General features: G+C 36.7%; 1 protein-coding gene across 1 annotated transcript in view; it reads left to right on the top strand.

Moving 5' to 3' along the window:
- The window catches only part of LRP12 (LDL receptor related protein 12), a 49,917-nt gene that overhangs the window by 5,928 nt on the left and 18,323 nt on the right, over nucleotides 1-25,666 (top strand). Inside the window, exon 2 of the mRNA XM_064394295.1 lies at nucleotides 23,383-23,439. Coding sequence (XP_064250365.1) covers nucleotides 23,383-23,439 — 57 coding nt within the window. The remainder of the gene's footprint in view (nucleotides 1-23,382; nucleotides 23,440-25,666) is intronic.

Below are 25,666 nucleotides of genomic sequence, written 5' to 3'. Positions count from 1 at the left end.
TCTTTGTTCGCTACACTTGATTTTTTTGCTGCAGTTGTTACTTCCCTGATGGTTCATTATGCAAAGCTTTACAATTGCTTTGAAATATACACTATTGATTCTTGTGAGTATCTAAGCTACAACTACTGAATTCAGCATAATTGACAGATCAGTGCAAACACTTCAAAAACGCCCTAATCTAAGTTGTGGTTCGGACTTGTTTCTCGGAACAGCTGCTTTAAATTTGGATATACTGTTAACTTTTGGTACATTGTTATAATGGTGGTGGTGTCTTCTTATCAAGGATAGCATATTTAGTAGCTATGTACTAGATTTTTTTTTCCTGCTATTCTATTTAGGTTAGGTTAGGTTCAGGCTTTTTCCTGCTGTCACTGAATTTTAGGTTATGAGGGAATTTCTGTATATCTTTCTCAGCTATTTTGTGAGGAGCAACTTTTTGTGGCTAGTCAGGAAGCTAGCAAGCAAACATGAGAGCCTCCCCAAAACTAAGAAAGCTTACAAGTAGAGCATGTTTTGAAGGGGGGAAGGGAGTCACACAAAACCGTTTGGTTTAGTAACTTGAGTCAAGGTGGTTTCTCACTTAAGCATCTTGTAAGTTTTAGTACTTACAGGACTTTCCCAGATACATTGATTTGGTTGCGGAATTTTTTGTTGTGCAAGAAAGCTCAATGTGCTCACGCTTAGTAAATCATAAATTCCGCAAAGCAATGAAAGTGAACTAGTTGTGTTTCTCTGAGTGGAAAGTACATTTGAACTATATATATTGGGATGGAAACTGCAGGTTTCACCCATCTGATTGTGTGTAATTCATGACTGCCCTTTGCTTAACCTTGCAGGTGTTTCCTCTGCTAAGTGGGAGCTCCTGGGACTGGCTGTGGGTAACCAGAGCAGACATGCAAAGTCAGTTGTAGCCATATAACAGTAGAATGATCCTCTAACAAGCAGTGTGAGCACACTTTGGTGCATGGTAAAAGTCTGTAATGAAGTTGCTTGTATTTAAAAGTTAAGAAAAAAGTTAGTCTGCTAAAGGGTCCTATATCTTGGTTTTATTACGCCAGCTTCATATGCATGTATTGGGAAATAGAGATAAGTTCCTCTGTAAGTACAGAAGGATTGTGAGAATAGTTATTTTGTGGAAAAAAATAAGATTTTCTTCTAATTTATATTTAGTTTTACTAGAAATAATTTTGTTCTAGTCAATGATGTATCTTAAAAATTTAATGATCCTACTAATTTAAGGAGCTGCTCCTTTAGAAAGCAATTTTCAGTAACTGAAGGCAAGCAGTTTAGAACAGAAAAATGAAATGTTGTTTGATGTGCCTTGTAGTGGGAAGGCACACACATTCATATGCTCTGACTTCTAGATGTTAGCTGTATATGAATTTTCGTAAGACTTTGCTTAATATCTTTTTTCCTATGCTTCACAAAGGATATTATAATTCAATGAATTAGTATACCCAGGTAGGGTGTTTTCCTTCTATGAAGTTGTATGGAGAAGCTCACATTGGGGATATTGTAGTAACTGGGACTGCGATAAAGAATGCATCACATGCAGTAAACAAATCCATATATGTGTGCTTTTCTTATCACATAGATTTAAGTGGAGACTTTAACCCTCCCTTTCTTTATTTTCTGCACATAGACTTCAACAGAGTAATTTTCAAACAGAGATTCATTTTAGAGTCCTAATTAAAGTGCTTTTTTTTGCTTGTAGTGTTGTTGTATTTACTTCAGCCTGCTCTTCATATTACTAAAGAACTACATTTTTCCATTTGCTGTCTTCTAGAGAAGTGTTTAGGGAGAGTGCACAGGGATTTAACTCAAAATGTGTGTTTAAACCACATTGAAATACTTGTTACTGGACTTGAGAGAATACATATTTCTTTTTATCCAATTTGTAATTTTTTTAAAGTATGGGGAAAGAAGATATGTCCTTTCCATGATCTAAACATCAGTTAAAATTATCTGAGAGAGATGTCTACTCTTAAGTCAGGAAGATGAATGACATCAGACACATGACTTGATCACAACAATTTGCAGCTGGAAGCACTGACGGGGATGGATTTGGGTGATTGTATAATTAGCAGAAATAGCTTCCCTTGTCAGGGCACCTCCCATTTGTCATGTTTCCTATCTAAAGGTACTGAACAAGCAGTCAGTTCCATGGCTAAAGTTCATCTGGTGTCTGTGGTTGGAGAGATTCATGAAGACAAGAGAGCTGGGATGGCAAGGAAGGGAAAGACTGGGATCTCTTGTTAAGGTGCCTTCACAACTAAAGGTGGAAGAACTGTTCTTCAGAGTGGAATAGGAGGCCAAGATCTCTACAAGAACAGCTGTTTTTTCAGAGGTTGGGAAATAGAGGGGAGGAAAGGAACCATCCTTTTATTTTGAGGGCGTTATGGTGGCTGAGTGAGCATCTAATCAGTCTAAGAGGTTACTCTTACGGGCAAGGAAAAAAAAGGGTTTGAATCCAGAAAGCTTGGAAATTGCTTGAGGTCTTGATCTCTGGCTATCCAAGTATTCTCAGGCAGAGAGGTATTACAGGAACTTTAGATTCCTGCATTTGACCTGTACTTTAGCAAATAAGTTAATAAACAAGTAGAGATCTTCGAACATTTTGTAATTCAGTGAATGGCTTTCGTCAATATTTTTAAGCTTCCTTTATGTGATCCCTTTTCTGGCTGATACTGGCATTTGGCATTTCTGCACTCCAGCAGCTTTACTGCAGGATGTGCCTGGGAGCTGCATGTTTACAGAGTCCAGTTACTAATGACCTACCTCCCTGTTGTTGCTGATCCGGCTAATGCTGTTTCTAGTGCCTGTTGCCTGGGTGTCATGTAGTTTTTCTTACTTCAGTTCCATATTTTAAATTATTTGTTGTGTCTGTCATCTATGCACACTGTAACAAAGCCTCAGAGGTATCACAGTTCTCATGCAAATGACAATCCAATATACCACAGCTGAATGATAGTGTTACTAACTTCTTTTTAGGTCCACAATACTAGCTTTCCAGTTTTCCTCATCCATTGTGGAAATGTGGGATAGAACAGAGGCCTTTTGCCTTTACGCTGTACATGAATAAGGCTTGAGGGAAAGACCTATACCTTTGTTGTCTTGCCGTAGCGAGGAGCACTGTCCCACACTGTCAGTTGGAATTGCCAAGCCGAATTGTGTGTAGAACCGTAGTGGGCTGATCCTGACTGAATACCAGACACACACAAAAGCAACTCTTTAACTCCCTTCTGCAACTGGACAGGGTAGAGGATGTATAACAAAGGGTTAATAGGTTGAGATAAGGTCCTTGAGAGAGCTCAATCACCAAATACTGTCATAGACCAAACCGACTCAAGTTAGAGATATTAACTGAAATAAACAAAATTGGAGCAGGAAAATGAGAAGTAAAAACAGACCTTAAAACACCCTTCCCTTTTTCTTAGCTGTACCTCATCCCCACCAGTGGCACAGGGAGACAGGGAATAGGGGTTAGGTCAGTTCATCCCTGGTGCTGCTCAGGGAGAGGAGTCCTGCTTCAGTGCAGTGTTCTTTGCATGAGAGACAACTCGCCATGAACTTCTCCAGTTCTCCATGGGCAATAGTGGAACTGCTGCATTCTTCCTTGGGGTGTAGTCCTTAAAGAACAGCCTACTCCATTCTGCATTCCCCATAGGGTCACAAGTCCTAGCATAAACCTCCACTGTGAGCTTCTGTCTCCATGAGGTTGCAGATCCCTTCCAGGAGCCTGCTCCAACATGGGCCTCCTCTCAATATCCACCTGCTGCAGTGTGGGTCTCCTCCACAGGTGCAGGTGGATCTCTGCATCCCTGTGGTCCTCCATGGGCTGCAGGGGCACAGCTGCCTCACCATGGGCTGGGTGCACCATGGTCTGCTGAGGAATCTCAACTCCAGTGCCTGGAGTACGTACCCCCCTTCTTCTCCACTGATCTTGGTGTCTTCAAAGTTTATCTTTCACATGTACTCACTTTGTTCTTGTCTGGCCACAGTTACATCTGCACAATGACTTTTTTTTTTCTTCTTGAATAAGTTATCACAGAGGCTTTACACCATTTCTTATGGGCTCAGCCTTGGCCAGCAGAACATCTGTCTTGGAGCTGGCTGGCATTGGCTCTCCTGGACACAGTGGAAGCTTCCAGCTGATTTTGTGGAAAGCCAGCTCCTGTAACCCCTCCCTGAACCTCTCACCATGTAAACCCAGTATAGGTGCTTTTAGGGTTCATGAGGAGTTTTCCTGGAATAAGCAATCCTATTTTCTAACTTTGCAGAGTAGTAGGAGCAGCAGTGCAACTGTCCTACACAGTCATGATATCTTTCAAGTCAGATGTGCCCAAAGAGTAAAGTTAAGGTCATTGCTGGGGAGTTGAGAGACATCCTTCACTCCTATGGAACAGAAAGTTTTATTGATGCTTGATAGTGACTTTTTAAAAATTAATATCTTGAAATACTCGGCTGTACATCAGTCTTAAAATGTTAAGTAAAAGCATGGAAGCCAGGAATATGTGTGAGAATTAAGTTAATTGGTCTGTGTTTGACTTCCTTTCACCAGTTTTCTGAAACTGTCTGTATTTTGCAGCTTTACAAAGGAGGTCTATCTGAAGTCTGAGATAGCAGTTTGAAGTGTTGATCATGAAGGAATTCGGCATAAAATGTAAAAGCTTTCAGAAATGATTGATGATTAAAATAAAGCTGAATTTAAGTCTTTAATCTGAGGTCTTGCTTACTGACCGTACTGCGTATTTGGAAGCAAATAAAGTGCTCAAAGTACCTGATTTGAAATAAACATGCACAGTTCCTCAAGCATGTGTGTTGCTCAACTACAATGATCACATCAAACAATTTCTGAGAGAGATGAGTTACTGTGATTGTAAGGAGGTCTGAACTAGCTTTAAACTTGTTTGAATGTGATGTATAAATTATTGCTATGAATATAAGGATCACACTGTTAGATTCTTAACTAAGCAACTTCTTTATGCCTGTACTGAAATACATTGTACTTTGATGTATTTTTGAAATGTCTTGATGATACTTAAATTTATTTAGACAGGTAGTCAGAGTTTGGTTTGCACTTTATGGAGTTCCATTGTCCTGGGAGTGCTTTTCTCCCAGATCTGGAAACCTGCTTTTAAACAGGAATGATATGTACTTAAATTAGCAATATACTTCATTATATAAAGGCAGATAAATAGGAATTTGAACATGTAGGCATTATGTCTGACATCGATCTTGTACTTGTCACCATGCTGTGTCACATTTTTTGCTATTTTAAAATTAAGTGCCTCCCTTTAAAAAGGCCGTAGGAGCAAGTGCAGAAATTTATTATCAGGTTGGCTTTTAATAGAGTGAAATGTATGTAAAATGAAAGTATTTTTTTTACCCTTTATTTTACAGCTGAATTAATGCATTGAAACCTCCTCTTCCAACTACATTTCCCAAAAAGGAAAGCCATAGCTATTGGAACCTTGGAACCTTTTAAACGCAGAATAAAGTATCACCTATTGTGTCGTGATCCACAATCATCTAAAAAAACCCAAACCACTCATTTACCATGTAATGTCAGTGCTGAGCCTCTGAGTATTTTTGCAGATGATCCAGAAAGAAAAGGGAGTAAATAGTCAAGTGGATAACAATCACAGTGAAGTGTAAACAGTGTAAGAATTTGCAAGTGTGCTGTCTTCACAACATCTGCTTTATCACAAATAAACCTTACTCTTCAGTTTTGTAATCTCTACCAACTTGTGAATTCTCCCTAATTTTAAAAAGTTGTATATGTATCTACCATCAATAAGAGATGAGGAATGGAAAACTCTGGTACAATGAAATATTCCAGGTTTCCTTTCTACTTGTTTCCCAGAACTGAACCTCTTCTAGAGGTACCCTTTTTGTTTCTCAAAGAACCAACACACAGCAAAGCCAATGCCCTTAAACTGTGACTTACTATTATTATTCATTAAACACAGTTACCAGTAAGGAATTGTAAGGGATGTAATCTGCTTTCATCAATGCAAAAGTGTAGCAATGCTTTTCATGTGCATTGAAAAGAATCTACATCCAGAAGAATGCAACTGCCTGTCAAGTTTGGTAAATGCTATTAACATAAGAAAGTAATATATTTTTCAGTTAGCTCTTTTTCCAAAGCATTCTTCATCCCTTTCTTTTAAAAAATGCTCTGGTTTTTTTGGGTTGTTTTTTTTGGTTTTGTTTTTTTTTTGGTTGTTTTTTTTTTTTTGCTTTTTTTTTGTTTGTTTGTTTCGGGGTTTTGTGATGTTGTTTTGGTTTTTTGGTTTGTTTTTGGTTTTTGGGTTTGTTTTTTTTTTTTTTTCCCAGTCATACACAGATTGAATCTGAATGTCCCAACAAATGGCTGTCGTTTCTTTCCCTAGTTGTGTTTACTTCACATGTGGTCTCTCTTTATAAAGGCGCATGTATGTACCTAGTGGTGACTTGCTGGTACTGGACTTCTTAAAAAAATAGGCTTACTCCAGAAGCATGCTGTAAACCTCACTTGCATCTGAATTTACTGTGCTCCAAGATGGGACATGGTTGGTAACAAACTTTCAATAAATATTTTTGGTTTAATATATTTTTTGCATAGTCTCCTAAAAGCTCTTTACTACCTAAATAAGGTTTAATTGTTAAGATAGACTAATACTGACAGTATTCCTGTAAAGTATGTTGAGCAAGGTAGAAGCTGAAGCACAGAAAATAAATAGCTGTTTCGTGGTTGTGCATGCCTAGAGTTTGTTACTCCACATTTCTGATCCTATATGGATTCTGTGTGAGTGAACTGGGGAGTCTTGGTTTGGCATAATTTAAGGCAGAGTCAGTGTGGGAAAAGGCAGGCTTATTAAAGGAATGTGAGGCAACAGGAGCATGACTTAATGATCTGAACTCCTCTGCAGAGAAGTCTCAATTCTCAGTGTAGGCAGATTAGTCTGGCCCTTAGAGGGAAGATACAGAATGAAGAGTTGTCCTAAATTATTTAAATGCCAGCAGCATCCTTCTGGGAAATACCCAGTTACTGAGTTTTTGTTGTGGAAGTGGAAATAGGCAAATAGGCTACTTTCAGAGCAGTGTCTGTTCTACTTTATTTAAAACTCTAGCTCTTATCCTTGTCTGGTTTTACAGATGTTACTAACAACTGATTTCCTCTCATCTGCTCCTTAGAAGCACAGTCTATTGTATATTTCAGCTGTGTTTAAGTGAGTGGATGCAGAGTGCTTTAAGAGGTTTAGTGATGATCTGCTGCTGCTTAAAGAGCTCCTTCAGACCACATACATTTTCTTGGAAGCAGAGGTAGAATATTCTTTATCATGAATTACTGTATTCTATATGGAATCTTACACTTAGTAACAAATCTACAGTGAAACCTCTGTGTTGGAATACATACAGAACTGTAAGATTTTTTTGTTTAAATTTTTATTAACTGGATTTTTGGTACTGTTACTCTTTTGCCAAACATAGAAATAGTCCAGAGTGTTTGGAAGTTGTGGGGAGTGTGCAGATGTGCATGGCTGAGTGATCCACAGGAAGTGAATTGATAGTCGCATTGTTAGGTAACAGTGAGTATGCTCAAATTAAACAACTGAAATGGCCTTTTGAGAATGAGGTTGTCAACTGGATGGACAAAGGAGCAGGCAGTTACATAGTAACTTGACATTCAGTCATCTGGTGTTAATCAGAATCATTCTTGTCAGGGTTTTCCACAGAGAGAGTAATTTTTTTTTAATATATTATCCCATATATTTTAATAAGTTCTCTTTAGGAAGCTGGATTGCAGAAAGAAATAGTTGTTTTAAAATACCCTTAGGAAGTTATTGGCTTGTGTAAACAAGTAGTGAGAATGTTTTTTCTATCAAGAAAAGCACAGATCAGAAGAGCTTGTGTCAAAGAGATGAGGTGTACTAGGTGTAGGGATAGCATACTGGAAGGTAATTATAACTATGAATGTAAGGGTATGTGGTGATAAGGATTTTGGAAATACCTGTTAGATGGCATTCTCTTGTCCAAGGTGTTAATTTCTCTTACTGTGTTTAAACCTCTCTTTCTATTTGTGCTTTTGTCGCGTTGGGAGCCTGCCCTTGAGCAAATGTGTTTGTGTGTGTGTTTGTGTGTTACTCATGGGCTGCTTTTCCCTCCCTGGGGAACTGATGGTTTGTAGGGTTTTTCAGAGCACTGCAGTGTGATGCTCTTTGGTTTTCCCAGTGCTTATCCCTGGTAGGTAAGTTTCTTTGAACCTCCTTTCCTAGTTCTGCTGGTGGGACAGGCATGTGGGTGAGCCTGAGAACAGGAGTATTAGAAATGGGCAGCTTCATGCTGGCCGTGTTGACACTGAGGGAGATTGTATGGTTCCAAATATGTTTCAGTGAAAGGAGGAAGATTATTTCTTTGTCATTCATCTCCATAGGCTTTTTCATGCAGTTGGTAACTGAATGAAAAAGGGGGAGTGGGCCAATTCACACGTCTATAAATGCACCTAGTTCAACTACCTAACTTATGAAAACCTCTTTGCTCTTTTGAATTGCAGTGAAATGACATCTAAAACATGATGGTTCAGCGTGCAATGTACCACCATATTTGAGTTAATTTGACCCTGAGATCAACATGTATCATGAATTTTATGGATGTTTCCAATTCCTTACAAAGCACTTTGATAGAAATTATGGTTCTGCTGCCCAGGACTACATGGATGTAGTTGACAGGAATATCTGTACATATTTAAGAAGGAAATCTGGATGTAGTTCAAATTTTATGTTACAAAAAAGAATGAAAGATTCTTGAAGGCTTAGAGCTACTGTAATATAATAAAATGTGAGGTTTTGTGACCCATAAAATGTGAGACTTGCTCTTACCGACTATTGAGAACAGGCACAGAAAGTGCCTTTAGGGTCATACAAACAAGCCTTCATTTGTAAACGATGGCATATAAACGATGTGAGTAATCGTGATCCTAAAGTTTCTGTGACAAATACTTGCTACTTAAAAAGCCAAAACCAGAATCCATATAGCAAATTACTTGTGTGTCTACTTTAACACAGTTATAGTTTTTCAGGGGTAATTTGTGAGTCTCAGGAATGTAGTTTGATAGTGGAAATTACATACTTGAGTGTTTTGAAACAGACTTTGTTGTGTTCTCTTCGACCAATGTTAGGTGTACTGTGGCTGTCTGAGGTTGTGCTGTACTCTGCTGAACTGCAGCTGCCTAAACTATCTATCTAGTCAAATGCTTATCTAGCTCTACAGAAAGGATTTTATTTTGCTTTGTTTTGCAGTTGTGGAGTACTTTCCAACACTCACATTTGTAGTCGCTGATAGTAGAAGATTGTGTTTATGGCAAGATGCTGTAGTACCCTACAGTCCTGTGCAATAAGAGACACAGTATTCTGGCTGTCAGAAGTGCACTTGTTTCCAGTGCATATAAAGGTGGTAGTCTTAACTGTCCTTATCTTACAATTACTGTTAAAAGTGTTTTCACATAATCTCTCTTGTCTCCATTACAACCTCCAGGACAATCAATGAAATTCAGGATTTCCAAATGTTCATGAAAGCCTTTCCCTTTGGTGCTCAGAATTTTGTACTTTTTTCTCAGTGACTCAGGGGAGAGAGGGAGGGTGAAGCACAACGAGGAGACAGTTGTTAGCACAGGATCGCTGTATGTCAGTTCCGTTTCACTTGGTTTTACTCTGCTGTTGTTCTGTGTTTCTTTAGTACTGATGGCTTTATCACTTATGAACATTACTCAAGCCTAGTCGTTCTTTCCTTTATGCTTCCCATGGGTAGTTCTGTCCATGGGAAACACAAAGTCATCGTATGTGCTTTCTTTAACCCCACCTATCTCTGCTGTGCTTCCTGTAAAGCACTGCTATTTGATTATGTTTTGGAACGTGGTGGGCTGAAATTTCCAGTTTTTACAAAGCAATGAGTTCTGTAGAGCAAGAGTTGTTTTTCTTGTTTGCAGAGTTCCTGACACAATAAAGCTATAATAAAGAGAAAAGCTTATTTGTACTGTTACAGGGAAAATAGCCATGTAGTGGTATGTTACTGTATCATGAGCCAAGTAAAGAAGACTCCAAATTTATCACAAATTTATTTTGAAAATTTATTTCTAAGATACTCCATGGTGTTTGAAATAAAACAGGTATACTCATGCTCATGTGTGAGGTACAGCACCAGCATTATTCTTGCAGGACAAGAATCACAGGATTTATAGCAGATAGCATGGGAGGGAAGGAGGAAAAAGGGAAAAGATCTTTTGAAAGAGAGGGAGAGAACTTGGGTCTTAGCAATATGCACCTACTTGTCTATTGGTTTTAAAATTTTTTGAATACATATAGACAGCTTCTAGACTTTTAAAAAATTATCGATGAGGCTCTCGGGAGTTTCCTATTTGGAATCAATGGCTTGAATCAATGCAGGAGCTGTAGCAGAGTTTTCTCAAATAAAAATACAGATCTTGCATAAAGTACTGGAGACAAAATAATTTTTACTAAATTATAAATTTTGTTGGCTATTTGCCTTATCTTGTTTGCTGTGATGAATCAAATCTATTTGAACAAAAGAATCTAAAAACCTCAAGGCTGCCATGCACAATTTTTTCATGGGTGCTGAGTGTACCCATTCAAGTATGTGCACACATGTTAATATTAGGAGTATGCTTTAGCAATTTCAAGATCTGATTCTTATTTAAAGAAGTTACTAATCTGGGTAAAATCATGTCTTGCAGGCCATCTATCTTCTATTAACATCTTGTCTTTTTTTACTTGTTGCGATTCACAGTAGTTTGAGGAATGTGGTATGTATGACCAGCAAGTTCTAGCAAGTTCATCTCTTATTCTTCCTAAGTCCTGAGGATATTTAATAAGCAGCATTGTTTAGACAACTCTAGAAAGTTAGTGTAGCTAATTAATAGCCTTTCCTATCATAGCAATTGAAATTTCCCTGCTGACATCCTTAGAGCAAGAACTGTGTCAATTCAATGTCATTTCAGTAGCAAGAACAGAAGCTCCTACATGGTGTAGTTGTCTTTAAACTTTGTAACATCTCCACTTCTGTCTGCTGTAACTAGAGCAGATCAAGTAGCTCGTGATAAATAAGGAAATTAATTTTGCACAAGGTTGTTTGCATGTGATTAACAAAAAGCATTATTTCACAGATGTTGAAGGGACAGGTAAAAAAGGTGCGTTGCCTTAGGAGCTCTTTCCCCCTTTGGCTGTGCTGTTTCATGCTGGCTGCACAATGGGTGCAGGGTTACACTATGCAAGGTTACTTCTACACTTTAATTAGTTCACTGAAGCATTAACAAGGGACCGAGACTATGTCTTGTGTTACTGGAAGGTGCTGGGCAGACAGCATGACATGTGGTTTAAGTTTAGTTTCAATGTGAATAGATGCGTGGGGGTCTAAAAACTCCAGTTACCAGAATATGCATAAACAAGTCTGCACAAGTCTTTGCAAGGTCTGTGATTTCTGTGAACTTTTTTTCATACATTAAAGGAAACAAATTTTCTTGGGAACTTTACAGTGCTTTTTAATTCTATCAATAAGAAAACTAAACACATTAAAAAGTATAAAAAGTTGTCAAATCAAAAGTTTTATTTCTAGTAATAAGTAGCAAGAAGGAAAGAACAGTTTTATCTTTCAAATGAGGATATTTTTCTTAGATGCAATAAACATGCAGTGTTTTTATGATTTTTATATTTGATATATGTGCAAAATGTGCTGTAAATATACTGTTGCTTCATTGCCCTTCCTGGTAAACTGCTTGCTTTCAAGTCACTTTTGTCACTACAGTGAATTCAGCTCAGATATGTTGCAGTTAATTCTAATTTATTGTTACTGTCATAAAGGTGGAGTTGAAGCTCAGCAGCACTATACCACTGACTCCAGTATTCCCTGGTTTGCTCAGGCCAATATTCCAAAAAGACTATAGCAGATCTGGAAATTTTGGTTTGATTTCTCAATCCCCTATTTTTGCTTCAGTCAGAACCATGAAATTTTCTGCTTGATTTCTGTCTGGATTGTGACATCTTAGACCTTCTGCTGAATAAAGACTTGAAATAAATTGTTGTTGTAACTTTATTTTGTGAATCTGGTTAGCATTCTGGATTTTGAAACCATGATTCTCTAGATGTATCTTAGGCCTTTTTCTTTTTGGCACATGATGTGTAGGCTCACTAGTAAATGTGCAGCAGTAGAGCAGTGTTTTCTTTCTTTTCAAAAACCCTCGTGATTCTCCACCACCCTACAATATCAAGTACTCCTACACTATTTCAGTCTTTTTTGGAAAAAAAAAAAAAATCAGTTGTAAGTCTGAGTCATACTGTAATCTGGAACCAGAAACTTGGATGTTTTGTGGATTCCTGGTAGAGATTCATGGAGTAATAGCAGATTATATTTTCATTTCTTCAACCTTACAATAGGTTTTTGATGGTTGCAGTTATTATTTGTGAATAATGATTTAATTGCTTCTGTTAGCATTTTTTCGGGGTGGCACAGGCCCAAATCATGAGAAGAAAAGAGGATAACCAGCAGTATTATACTTTAAGAATATATGACTTGATTAATTCTTGCTGTTACCATCTAACTTGTGACAGAGTAGTGAAATCTTTTTGTTTGTATGTGTTTATGAATTTTTATTTTAATTTTTAAAAATACAATACACCAGCTCTACATAGATTGTTGTGTGCTAACATTTATTCCTGTACTTACAAAGAATTAAGATGAGAAATAATTTAGCATGATGAAAAAACAAAACCAATTTTTTTACTACAACCATAATTTATAGAAGCCAGTAGGTAAAAGTACAAAGCGTATGAAGGGTATGAATCAAATTTGCATTGCTCTTCCCTCTTCTGTATAAGCACTGTGCAGCCCACACATCAAAATTTTCCCCTAGTCTGGCACTTCTCGAATGTGACGTAGTTTAAATTCTGAAATGGGGGTTTTAGAAAAGGATAGTTACAGCCATTGAACATGTACAAATGGGCTAAGCAGTTCTTTCATAAAATAACTGAATTTCAGTACTTTAAATAGCTGTTTAAAATAGCTAGAAACTTGGGTTTTTTCTAGTTTAAGTAATATAGCAGTGGAAGTTTCCAAATAGGAGGGCAAAGTGTTAGATTCAAATTAATGACAGGGTCTAATCAGTTAAGAATAGGCTTCTAAGCCTCATAATGAACATAGCTCATTTAAGGATGGGTAGGCAGTATAGTCTCTCTTGCTTCCCCTGCTAGTTTGGATCTACTCCTTTTCCCTCTGAATTCCTCAGTCTTTTTTGTTGAGATTTAGTTGTAATTTAGGTGACTGAATTCACTGTTTGAATTGTTTATTTTGGTTTAGTAATCTGTTTTTCTTCTACTCTCTGTCTAATGTCAAGTGCTGCGTTAGATTACCACCTGAGAACATGTACAACCTTCAGGCAGTGGGCAGTCAGGTAACCTCCTTTACACCTGGCAGGGCAGAAGTAGGGTAGGGTGTGACATGAATAGAAGTACTTATGTACTTAAAATCAGGAATCTTGTTGAAGCTGAGCCAGTGTCTCTGCTAGATTTCCAATTTCCACTGCTTGCTGCCAAGTATATTAGAGCTGTCTATAAATAGTTTGTGGAATTTTTGACTGAGAATAAAAAATAATGTCAGGTTCTTTTCTGTTCCTGCCTTTTAAAACAACAACTGAGAAGCTGCAACTGGTTTGTTTTTTGTTTTTTTGTTCTGAAACTTTCACACAAAAATCCTTAAGTCAGATTAGTTTAACTTCTACTTTAAAATTATGTATTTAATGGTAGCAGTCTCAAAATACAAAAAGTGTGAAAGTGACTGGGAAGCCACATTTACAGCTCAAGAATGTGAATAATTTATAGACTTCAGCATCTTCCAAACATTTGCTTGATGTTTGCTGATGGTGCTGTGGGCTCTGTTTTAAGACTCCACCATCATCTGTCTGGCAGCATCTATGTAAAATTTGTATTATGCTAACATCTCAGATGATGTGGAATTTTATACAATTTCTTATGTGTGTTGCCATGGCATTCACAACTGGTGTAATATTAGTGAATAATGTATGCAGTACCTGGTGAATCCAGAATGAGAACTTGTGTGGTTTACACTGAGTGGCTGTGGAGGCTGAGCTTATTCCTGAAATTGAGGTGGAGCTTCCCTGGCAGCACTGAAGCTGTGGGGTGTAGAGGACATGCTTGGGGACTGTGTTGGTACATCCCACAGCCTGGCAAGAGGGGATTCATGGGGCAAAACAAGTTCTGCTGAAGACTTAAGTTTGTGCTATACGTTTCTAAAGGGATTTTCTTGGTCTAGGTGTAGTGTGGCCCAGAAAACTCAGTATCCATTACAAGTGGGAGCATATTCTCCAAGAGAAATCCATTCAGAAACATGTCCCTTACCTGAAAAAAAATACTAATGTAGACAAATCCCAAGTTCACATGATAATACTATCAGGAATAAAGGATGTATTATGTTTTGGTAAAGAAGCTAATAGATTTGTAATTTGTAAATGCAAAGCATTCACTGATGTAGCAAACTTAGATTTTTAGAGTATGGATTGTAATAGTCAATTTTTGAAGAAAGCAGACTTTTTTTTAGATGTGGAGGTAATTACAATGCTAAGAAACATAAAAGTAATAGGACATTTGTCTTTTGAGATTTTTAATTCAGTGTTACAAATTATAAAATATCAACATAGAATGGGCTGTGCTAGTAAAGGACCATCTAATTCACCTGCTCTAGGCAGGGGACTTTCCACTAGACCAGGTTGCTCTAAGCCCCATCCAGCATGATCCTGAACGCTTCCAGGGATGGGGCATTTTTATAGGGAGAAAACTTCTCTGTTCTTCACCAGCCTCACAGCAAAGAATTTCCTCCTGGTATCCAGACTAAGCCTGCTGTTTCAGTGTAGTCATTACCCCTTGTCCTGTCACTACAGGCCCTCTCCAGCTCTCCTATAGGCCCCCTTTAGGCACTGAAATAACCCCAGCTGAATAACCACAGCTCCCAGCCTTTCCTCACAGGAGAGGTACTCCAGCACTGATCACCTTTGTGGCCCTACTTATGGCAACAAAGGTAGGTGTGATGTTCATTCAAGTGCTGATTAACTTTGGAGCTTAGGCTTTTCAGAGAAAATGTGGATTCGGAAGCTTCATGACTGTTTTATCCACCAAGAAATGAATAAAGACCTGTTTTTCAAAAGTGTAATGCAACTACATGTTGTACACAAAGTTCCTCTGAGAGAAGGAGAGGACAGTGTGAGAGAGTGATTAATCAAAGACAATGTGAGACAAGTTTTGAATATACAGTGCAGACTTTCAGCAGCACCATTTCCATTATTTTATACCCAAGAATAATTGTCTAAGCAGAAAATGGTGGATACTGGTTGTTGTAAATGGTAAAAAAAATCTGAAACCTGCATGAAATTATTCCATTGCAGAATTGATTCTTTAAGTTTTTGTCTTAGTTTAAATAATTAAATAAAGTTAAATCACAGTTGGTCTAAAATGAAAATGGTCCCACATAAAATAACAGCATTGAGTATTGTAAGCAAATTCTGTGCTTCATCTTCTTTTACAGTGAAATTTTATGTGCTTATTTCTGGATTTTGTAATGTTAAATATTTAAATAAGCCACAATTTCAGTATAGTTTCATCTGTTAGTCACTTTTATTCTTAATTAAAGAAATTACATAAGCTACTGTTTGCATATACAACACTTTCTCCTTTCGTCTGAACATTGGCTTTCACTCTTTGGAATTTTAGATACATTAACTGTATCCTCTTTGTAGTAAGCGTTCTTCTGTTACTAGAACTTTCAATAAAGGTTGTCACTGTTGCTCTACTTACCTTCCATAGAAAATTCTGACTGATGCCTATATGGCAGTGTTTCTATGTATTTCATGTGTAATTTTATATTAAAATAAATGGTTGTTTAATCCATTCCTCACATAAAGGATATTTTGTATCTTGCTGTGCATTTGAAATCTGATTTACAAATGATCACCTGAAATTCTGTAAGGAAATAAGGGGAAAAAAATAAAGTAAACCGAACTCGTTAATGCCAAACTGTTGATTTAAAAAGAAATAATATAAAATTTGTCAATAACTGTTCTGGAGATTCTTCAGCTACAGTGGAGATTATTGATCAGTTAATTCCTAAAAGTCAATATCATCCCTTCTCATGGTGCTTTTTAAATTGCCTTCTATCATGAGTTGCATATTGCCCTTTGTCAAGGAAGTAAGCAGCAGCTGGGTGTAGGGCAAAAACTAGTGGTCAAAGTGCAATACATTATGTAAAAAAAGTCAGTGAAGACAGGAAAATATGAGATTACTGTGCTTTGTGAAACTTATTCTGAGTAGTTGATACAAGTACATATTGGTGCACAAACTAATTTTATGTCATGCATATCTGTAATAGAAGGGATATAGTGATTGCAAACTAAACTGTGAGAAGGCAGAAAATAGTAAAATAGTTTATTGCATCTAAGAAAAATAGCCTCATTTGAAAGATAAAACTGTTCTTTCCTTCTTGCTACTTATTACTAGAAATAAAACTTTGATTTGACAACTTTTAATACTTATTGATGTGTTTAGTTTTCTTACTGATAGAATTTAAAAGTACTGTAAAGTTCCCAAGAAAACTTGTTTCCTTTAATGTATGAAAAAAGTGGTGATATCTGTAAAAGCTGGTACTGGTATTGTAGAAATCTGGAAATGATACTGCTGCTTTGCTTTTTTACTGGATATGGAGATATTACAAACAGTTGCCTGACTTCAGTGGACTGTGTGTTCTGAGCTGTGCCACACCTTAGTTTGAAGCATTCCAGATAGCAATAACTCCCTATTTCACAGACTGTTCTGGCAGGTAAGTTTCAAACCATTAGACTGCTCTTTGTTTTTCGCTTTTGCTTCGTTTTCAGTTCCTTTACTCATGTAATTTGAAGCATACATGTGGCTCTTCCTGTCTTCTGAGGAAGAGAAAATTTGAATTTCTGTAGTTCAATTTAGCAGTGGTTGGAGAACACATGGTGCAGAGATATAAAAGAAAGTACAGGAGAAACCTTAATTTTAGAGACTCTGGGTTATAAATGAGGAAAAAACACATCTAGTCCTTTTTGCCCGCTCATGTCCCTCAGATTACAGAAAGTGTTTCTTTCATTTGGTGCTTTCAGTAATACTGAATGCTAAATACTGATCCTTCTGCAATGCAGGAGAGCTTGGCAGAAGTATGGCCATATACCTATGCCTGTGTAGCTCTTGGCTGTGGATACAGCTTTAAATTCCTGCAGCTGATGCATTTTATTCTAAATGAACATTAGTTTAACAAATATAAGGAAAGTGTTCAAGAGATGAGGTTGTAAATGATGAGTCAAAAGACTGAGAAGGCTCCTGATTTTTTTGGCTCATTAACTGCAGGTGGCCCACAAATAAGTAATTCAGTATTTTGCTAATACTAATGCTTTCATCATAGAATGGTTTGTGTTGGAAGGAACCTTTATAGATAATCCAGTTTATCTGAAGAAGAGTAGTAGTACTTGTTTTTCAGTTGGTCTCCCACATGCCTGACTCTGAGCTGTAACATCATAACCATGGATTAACCATAGGCGTGGTAGGCAGGCCGTGGCCTTTGTCACTTTTCTCCTACAGGCTTGGCAGAGGAGCCTGACTGTGGTTCAGCAGGACACACGGCAGCTTCGGTGGAAGCTTGTTTCTGCTCAGCTGTGCTTAGGTGTTTGCTGGAAGTGGGCTATGGCTGGGATTGTCACAAAATGTGCTATCAAAAAGAGTCATTCCAGGAAGCCTGATATTACAGAGGCATCATGGATTTGCCAGCTCCTGTATCTGTAGATGAAGAAGTTTATTTTTATTTTTTGTACTCAGTAGTCAAAGCACCATTGCTAAGTGTTTTTTTAGTGAGGTGATATGGAAGACAGCACCAATTTGTTCTTGAAAGCATATAGTACCCTTATTTTGGTCAATTAGAAGCAAAACTTAGTGAAAAATGATGCAAAGTAAATTCAGGAGAAGAGGCAGCTTTGTAAGGTACAGGATGGAAGGAATTTTGGGAGTAGAATGAAGAAAAGATATTTGGTCATGAAATACGTTGTTTAAAGTAGAGCAAGTTGAACACATGTCACGATAAAGGGTGTTGAGAAACACATAATATGCAGGAACTGTTGTTGATCTCTTGCCCTTGATAATTGTGGTTCAAGAAAAATACCCTGTCCAGTCTGCTTATGTGGCATTCATTATACACCACAGTGCCTTTTAACTCAAGGTAGTTAAAAAGCTCTCTCTTCATAGCTGTTCAGTTACAGCACTTCTTCAATTTATACAGTTCTATTTATAGGGGGTTGTAATTTGACTGTTGAGGATAATGGCACGGGCTTAATCTTGATACAGAAGAATTTAGCTTCAATGGAGATAGGTGTATGTGATTTTTCTTTGTGGACAGTAACTACTTAGTGTACCAGCAGAAATAAAGGTGACTTAAATAACCTTTGCTACTATGATTTTTTTTTCTTTTCATTTTTTCTCTTCAACAATCAATTTTTCTGTAAAACACCATCTGGATTTAATTCAGTCTCAAGATACATGATGTTATTTCAAACTGAAGTTATAGAGTTTGATTTTACAATCACAGTGGACAAAGTTGCATGTACCAGATCTTTGTGTGTGCTTTTGCACTGTTTATCATTGCAGTGTATTATATTGGTATTACTAATTTTAGTCTATTTGAAATCAAAACTGCTTAATTTAAGAGTCATTATTTGTTGTCTCATTATTTAGGTAAATTTGTTCTTTGTCCAAAGCCTTCAAGGTCAGATATATATATATATATGTATATAAGTATGTATTTATATATCTGGAGAGCAGAAGGTTATCTTGTTTAATCTGCTAAGGAACACTTAATTGTAGGAGAGTGGAGGTAGGTGGGAGTCTGTTTGGCTGTGCTTTTTGTAAATGCATGAATTTGGGTACAAATCAAAGAAGTAGCTCATATCAGGACCGTAGGCTTAGTTTTATGCTCTGAAGTTATATGCACATAATCCTTTGAGTCTGATACTCATCCCATTTTGAGAGAACTGTGCTGCATAGGCTATGGGGAAGGATGGATGTAGAGGTGTAACATCCTAAAATGAAGGCTGCAGCATTGTGGTTAACCTCCAGAGTGAGGCTCAGCATCACTGCTGCTATCTGGGTTTCAAATATATAGAACTTGGCAGGTGATTTTTCCAAATAAGTAATGTTTTTCAAGTGTGAAAGCATTCTTTTCCTGTGCTCTTTAGTTGAAGTGTTTGCTGCTGCCACATTTTCTTTGTTGCCAGCCCACTCCCCTGGCCTGTATTTAATCTCCTACCTATGATGAAACTCAGAAGTAGTTAGTGAGTCAAATACCTTCCAAGGGTATGGGTGTTATCTTCTGCATAGTTCTGATCACCTCTAAAGATTACGTTTAGGAGTCCTGGAACCAGGATATTGGGAAGTGATGTTTTGACAGTGGCAGGATTTTCTGGTTGAGGTATGAGATGTTCGTCATAATTTCATATGGATTTGTAGGGGAGAAATTTCCCAACTGCTGGAAAACCTGAAGGCAGACCTAGTGTAATCTTGCTTGCTTCTGTGGTCAGTCAGCTGTGAGACATGAATCAAAAGGAATTAATTCAAGTGTCTGTGGAACTATTTGTCGGTCTCTGCCTGCTCCTTAGATGAGGTGGCATTGCAGCCCAGAGGATTTGAGTGGAACAGAAAAAAATGGTGGAGGTCAAAAGGTCTGGCTTTGTGCTGTGAAAGTAAAATAAAATTTTATGGATACATCTGTAAGAATGGGTGAACAACTTTGAACATAACCATTCTTCCTTTGAACATTTGGGAGATTTTTAAATTTGTTGGAGACAGAAAGGCACCTCAAATGTTGGAGGTTATTCCATGCTGTAAAACATTGTATCGAAAATCCAGCTCATTGAGTGACAAGTTTGGTGTGTTTTTTTATATTGCAGTCAAGCAATCTTTAGAGATATTACCATGAATGGTGGCAACAAACTCATGTGCACCTTAGTAGAAAGCCATTAAAAGCACTTTCCATATTTTTGTTTAAATCTATACATTTCCATTAGTTTAAAATTTCATATTCTATTTATGAATTTATTTTGTTTTGTTTAGAAAAAGTATATTAAATGCTTGATTTTATCTTGATCCTTGTTGATTTGTATTTTTTAACTTATGCGCCATATCTTAAGCTGCAGGGTTAAAGTTGATATAAGTTTCTGTTTTGTATTTGTTCTAAGTGTTTATAAAAGGATGTGAAGAAGATGGGCATAGTCCTGGTGACTCAAGTGATGGAAGATGTTGGTTGTAAAAAAAACAATCCTGGTTTTTCAAAGGCAGCACAGAAGGCAGGATCTTCTCAGTGTGTAGCTTCCAATGCTGTGCTGTCAGACTCCTGTAACTGATACAGACAAATCTAGTGCTGAGTTTTGTTAGGTGACACCTAAACTGTTTCAGTTTAAAACTTCAGGTTGAAATGGAAATAAATAGCAAATATTTCTTTAGGACATAAAGAAATATAAAAACTTATTGGTGACCTAAGAAATTTTATTTTACATTTTAATATTCTCCTGTGTTAAATAGACTAGCAGGAGTTTAAAAGATAATTATGTTCCCATATCTTAATGGAAGATACTGATCTGTTGCCTGATATGTTGGTCTTCTAGAAGGCTGACTTTAAAACGAACCATGTGATTATTTGTTGAGATCATATAATGATCATTGCCTAAAAATTTTATAAAGTTTTCAGCACTTAGTAACACTTAAATGGCATCTGAACACACTATTTCAATGACAGTTTTCAACAAAAGAGGAAGTAATAATCTGAGAGATTCCTCATCTTTAATGTAATGAAAGTTTAGTGGGAGTTTATTTTAAAAAAACAAAAGTCCTTATTTTGATGCTGTAGTACTTGGATCTGAATTTATGCTTCATCCTCTCACATTAATGCCACTTCTGACTAATCACTGAAGTTAGTTTGGCAATAAATATGACATTTCTTTATCTCAAGAGATTAATTGTTAGATTGTAAAGCCTATTTAGATGGAAAATATTCAAGTGTTCTCTCTTTAGGTATTGGCTTAAGTTTTCTTAATCCATTAATTCTCTGAGTCAACACATACAGGATTTGGATGCAAGTTCCCATTTTAGTATGCTTCTCATTGTTACTGATTTATAGTTTTTGTCAATCTTTGGTATATATATACTTTGTTTTGTTTTCCATCACGTCAGTGTTATGTCAGTCTTTTCATGTTTCATTGTATTTTTATCAGAACTGATTTCATTAGTATTCTGGGGTTTTTGTTTTGCTGGGTCTTTATGTACAGGCAGCTTGTCAGGAATTCAGATTCTGGGAGCATCAATGAAGTGCTCAGATACTGTCTTCAGTGTAATAACTTCTGGGTTTTTCATATTTCTCAGTGTTTGTGAGTTCCTTCTTTTTTGTCATGTTCATTTTCAGTGTTCAGTAACAACTACAGATATATGTATGTGCTAATGTCCCTTTTTACAAGTAAAAAGGTGAATAATCCCTGGTGTACTCGAAAGATGAAATGTCAGTAAGTTATTTTTAGGTTAGACAACAGGTCCTGAAATGAGTTAATGTTTTCTTTATGCTGATGGAAATAATGGAAAAAAAAAAACAATCAAGAAATATGCTTCTGTGGAATTAGTTCCAAGTAAAATAATTTTCCAGCAAAGATGTTTATTTTGTAAATTGAGAGCTAAGTGTTACCGTACACACAAAATTAGTGGCAACATCCTTTGGCATGTCAGTGATATGCAAAATGGAGAACGGTTTTTAAAACATAGATGTATATTTTACTTTGAAAATAGTTTAGTTGAAAAATAGTTGCTCACTAACACAGTATTTGAAATAGCATTTGTTTTAAAAATACTTTAGTGTTTTGTACATTCAGGAGAATTGTTGCATGTGGAATTTTTTTAACAACTGAGACAAAACAACTTGGTATGTAAATATATGCAGTGAAATTAGTACTTTGAAAATGGAGTGGGAAGCACCACTTTGAAGAGCCAAGGAATTTAGTTTTAAAAAATTAAAAAATGTACTAAATGTACTATTTTTCTACAAATTCTGATCATTCAGGTATTGTGTCTCTAAGAAGCTAAAAATTACGGCTCTCTGTATTTGGTATCGACCCTGGGAGCAATTTCTTAAACATCTTACGTATAATCACTATTCCAGAGGAGCACTGAGGTATACTATGTTCTTGGTCAACTCATAACAGTCTTTAAATTGGTATAAAAGGAATTTGTGTTTTCTTCATATATTTAAGGTTCTTGTTCCCAGACATAGTACACTGACCTTGCAGTGCTGGTAGAACAACTGATATCGCATGCATGAAAATTTGTGTGATATGGCAAATCTTAAATACTACAAAACTTTGAAGGATTAAGAGTTGTGGGGTTTTTTGCTTAGTGAAGTACTTTACATGTTAGATTCACTACCTGTGTTCAAAGGAGCTTATGTATCAAAGTAACTCTTTCCTCCTGAAAATTCTGAAAGATTTTACTAAAAATTTGTTGTAAAGTTAAAAGAAAAGATGATGAATAAAGGATGGGAGAAATGCACACAAGTACAATTTGATGTGTTGCATCGTATACCAGGACTGCCACCTGCCAGCAAATATGTTGGCTTTACCAGCCTTCTTTTACTTCAGAGAGTACAAAGCAGTATGGGGTTTGGAGGGATAACTTTTTTTGGTCTCTTACTCTTGATGACCACATGGGTCTTGTTCATCTTTGCAAGTCTACTTCGTTTTACTGAGCACTGGGGGGAGTTACTCTCGAAGGTAGCTGGTTCCCTGCTGTATCTGAACTATCTTTCTGGATAAAGGGTGTAGGCTGCAATTTTTCTGAAACAGATGGGTATAGTCTCCTGGATGTCTTTATTTGCATAGCATTTACTTACAAATATTGCTCCAGAAGGAGATGGGGAAGATGCATTGAAAGAAACCTTTCTTGAAAATAAAATAGCACTTGATGCAAAATACAGTCTACCATCTGACATGCATAAGGTTTCTCAAAACTGACAGTATCAGTCTCTACTTGTTTCTTAACTTTCTAGTACATCTAATTGTTCCTGGTAAACTAAAAATGCTTGGGTGGGGGTATTTTTTATTGTATGGTAACTTTCTCTTTAGTTTTTCTCTTTAATTTATGATAAAACTTATGTAGGACCTTTCATGTTTAATATTAATTAAAAGAACTTCAGGTTTGTTCATTCTGTTCTGTAAAAAGGTATCTGAAGAATTTTTACAAATTTTATCTTGGAAATTAGCTTATTCATTATGTTTAATTTTAGGAAATGGTGCTCTTGCAGAACATTCTGAAAATGTGCATATTTCAGGAGTGTCAACGGGTAAGTCATTTTTTGTAATGTTTAAATTTCATGCATGACTTAAATAGTAAATATTGAAAGCCACCTGGTATCTTATGAAGAGATATTTGGCTATAAAAATTATTACTGCCTTTTGCAGCATGTAATAAGGAATGAAGCAACTGGAACATGGAAAAATTCTCATAAGATAAAACTGATACCTGCATGCTCATGAACAGATTATGCCTTTCTAAGTGGACTGCTTAATTATTTTTCCATACAAACATTGAACTAAGAGAAAAGTTGGTTTAAGTTGAATTGATATTTTCTTTCCACAGTGAAGTTTTTGTGAAATGAAATTTACTGAAATGTAATTTTGGACACTGCTACTATCAAATAACGTAAATCCAAGAGTTATGCATTTCACCTGATTAGATTTAACTGAAACAACTGTACACTTGACTGCACAGTTTCCTTAATACAAGAAAAAAAATTTAGAACTCATGAAACTGAGAAACTGATGAGATGCTGGGAGAATATGGAGTATAAAAGCAGCACACACTGCTCAAAGGTTTTTATGTTCCCTTCCAATAAGTCAGTTTTAGGCCCCCTCTGGGCAGCAGCCGCAGTCGGGTCTGTTGTGTGTTAGTGGTGGGACTGTGTGGCCATTGAGGCACTGGTGTGCAGTCTTTGTTCTTCAGATGCTGTGCAGGGTCAGCAGCTGCTGGGCGTGGTTTATCATACAGATACCCACAGCATGTGCAAACGGGGAGATAAAGCCTCCTCAGCAGGTAGCAGAATACAAGCCTGGTTCTTTCCCTAGGAAAGCTGCGTCTAATCCCTAGAATTCAAACTGATTTTCACACCTCCTTCTCCTAAAATAGGAGTCAAAATGCAAAGTTGTCCTTTTTGAGAGCAGCTTGTACATCTCACTGTAGTTATCCTTGCAGTATTGCTTTAAACATTATGTTGCTACTTATGCTTATATGGTTGAATTTTTGGATAAATTTATGGTCAGTGGGTGGTCTCTGTTACACCTACTGCTTTCTATTTCCCTTTTATTGTTCGCCACACAAGGACTTTAAGAGTCTGTTTATAGAAGATCTTTCTTGCCCATTCTTGTGCTGCGTCATGAAGAATGCTGTTGCTTTTTAATAGTACTGGTGCACCAAGTATCATATGTACTACATTTATGGCACACTGTAAATAATAAATATCTACATAGCTCTTGCCCCTCTTGGAACAATTATTACTGGAATTGGAATGGATGAGAGACACTAAATCAAACTAAAATCTCGTTATGCAGCTTTCAGAGTATGTTTTAACAACCCCTCTCACCTTTGTTGACTGCAAGTCACAATACAGGCAGAAAAGCATCTGCTGGGCAAGGGGTGAATGGAATTTTTGACTCTGCTTCCAGTACTTTGGCCCGCATGCTTGAATAGGCAGTGCCAAGAAGAGCAGAACACAACGTACTTTGTACACAAGATAACAGCAGTTGGTAGATAGAACTTTAACTACTGAGAAGAAAGATCCATTTAGAAATAAATAATAACAACAACAAAGGAAAAAAAAAGCCAAACCAAAACAAAAAAGGTATCTCTGATGTTCTTGTGTTTTTAAATAGCTTTCAAGATGGGAAAAAAAATTAATTAAATACTGTACTCCTAAGTTTGTTTCTTAATACAAAGTACTGGGGAATTTCAAGGTAATGGGGAAGGGGTGATCTGTTAAGGGCAACCTAAAGAAAGCATGTAGACTGACCAGGTAGCGTTTTCCTTACTGCTCTTTGTATGTACATCTCAAATTTTAAGTGCATAGCCCAAGTATAAAAGATTGTGATGAATGAATTTTTTTTTTTAGTTCCTTTTAAATAAATTTGATCTCCCAAATGTATTTTCTAACTTGCAGGTTATATGTTTCATCAAGCATACCTGGACAACTTTATATTTAGAAGAACAGTTTTAAGTAGAGTTTCTGTAAAATAGAACAAAAGACATCTGGCTTTTAATCTTTCTAAATCCAACTTTCAGTTGGTGTTGAAACCAAGCAAGTGATTGTCTTGGACAGTAGTACAGAGATGGGATGTAAAATGAAATTTTTGTCTTGATGGTAGATTTCCTGTCATGCTGCTGCTGTAAGACTACGTGACCTACCTTACTAAATTATGTTTTAATAGCACAGACCTCTGTGGCCTTCGGTATTTATGCTTCTGCTGTATATTATATTGCCAGGTTACAGGTACCCCTCTAATACATGAGCATGCTTT

Source organism: Passer domesticus, chromosome 1 (genome assembly GCF_036417665.1).
Source record: "Passer domesticus isolate bPasDom1 chromosome 1, bPasDom1.hap1, whole genome shotgun sequence".
In the NCBI taxonomy this organism is placed as follows: Eukaryota; Metazoa; Chordata; class Aves; order Passeriformes; family Passeridae; genus Passer; species Passer domesticus.
This window is presented reverse-complemented; position numbering and strand designations above follow the sequence as displayed.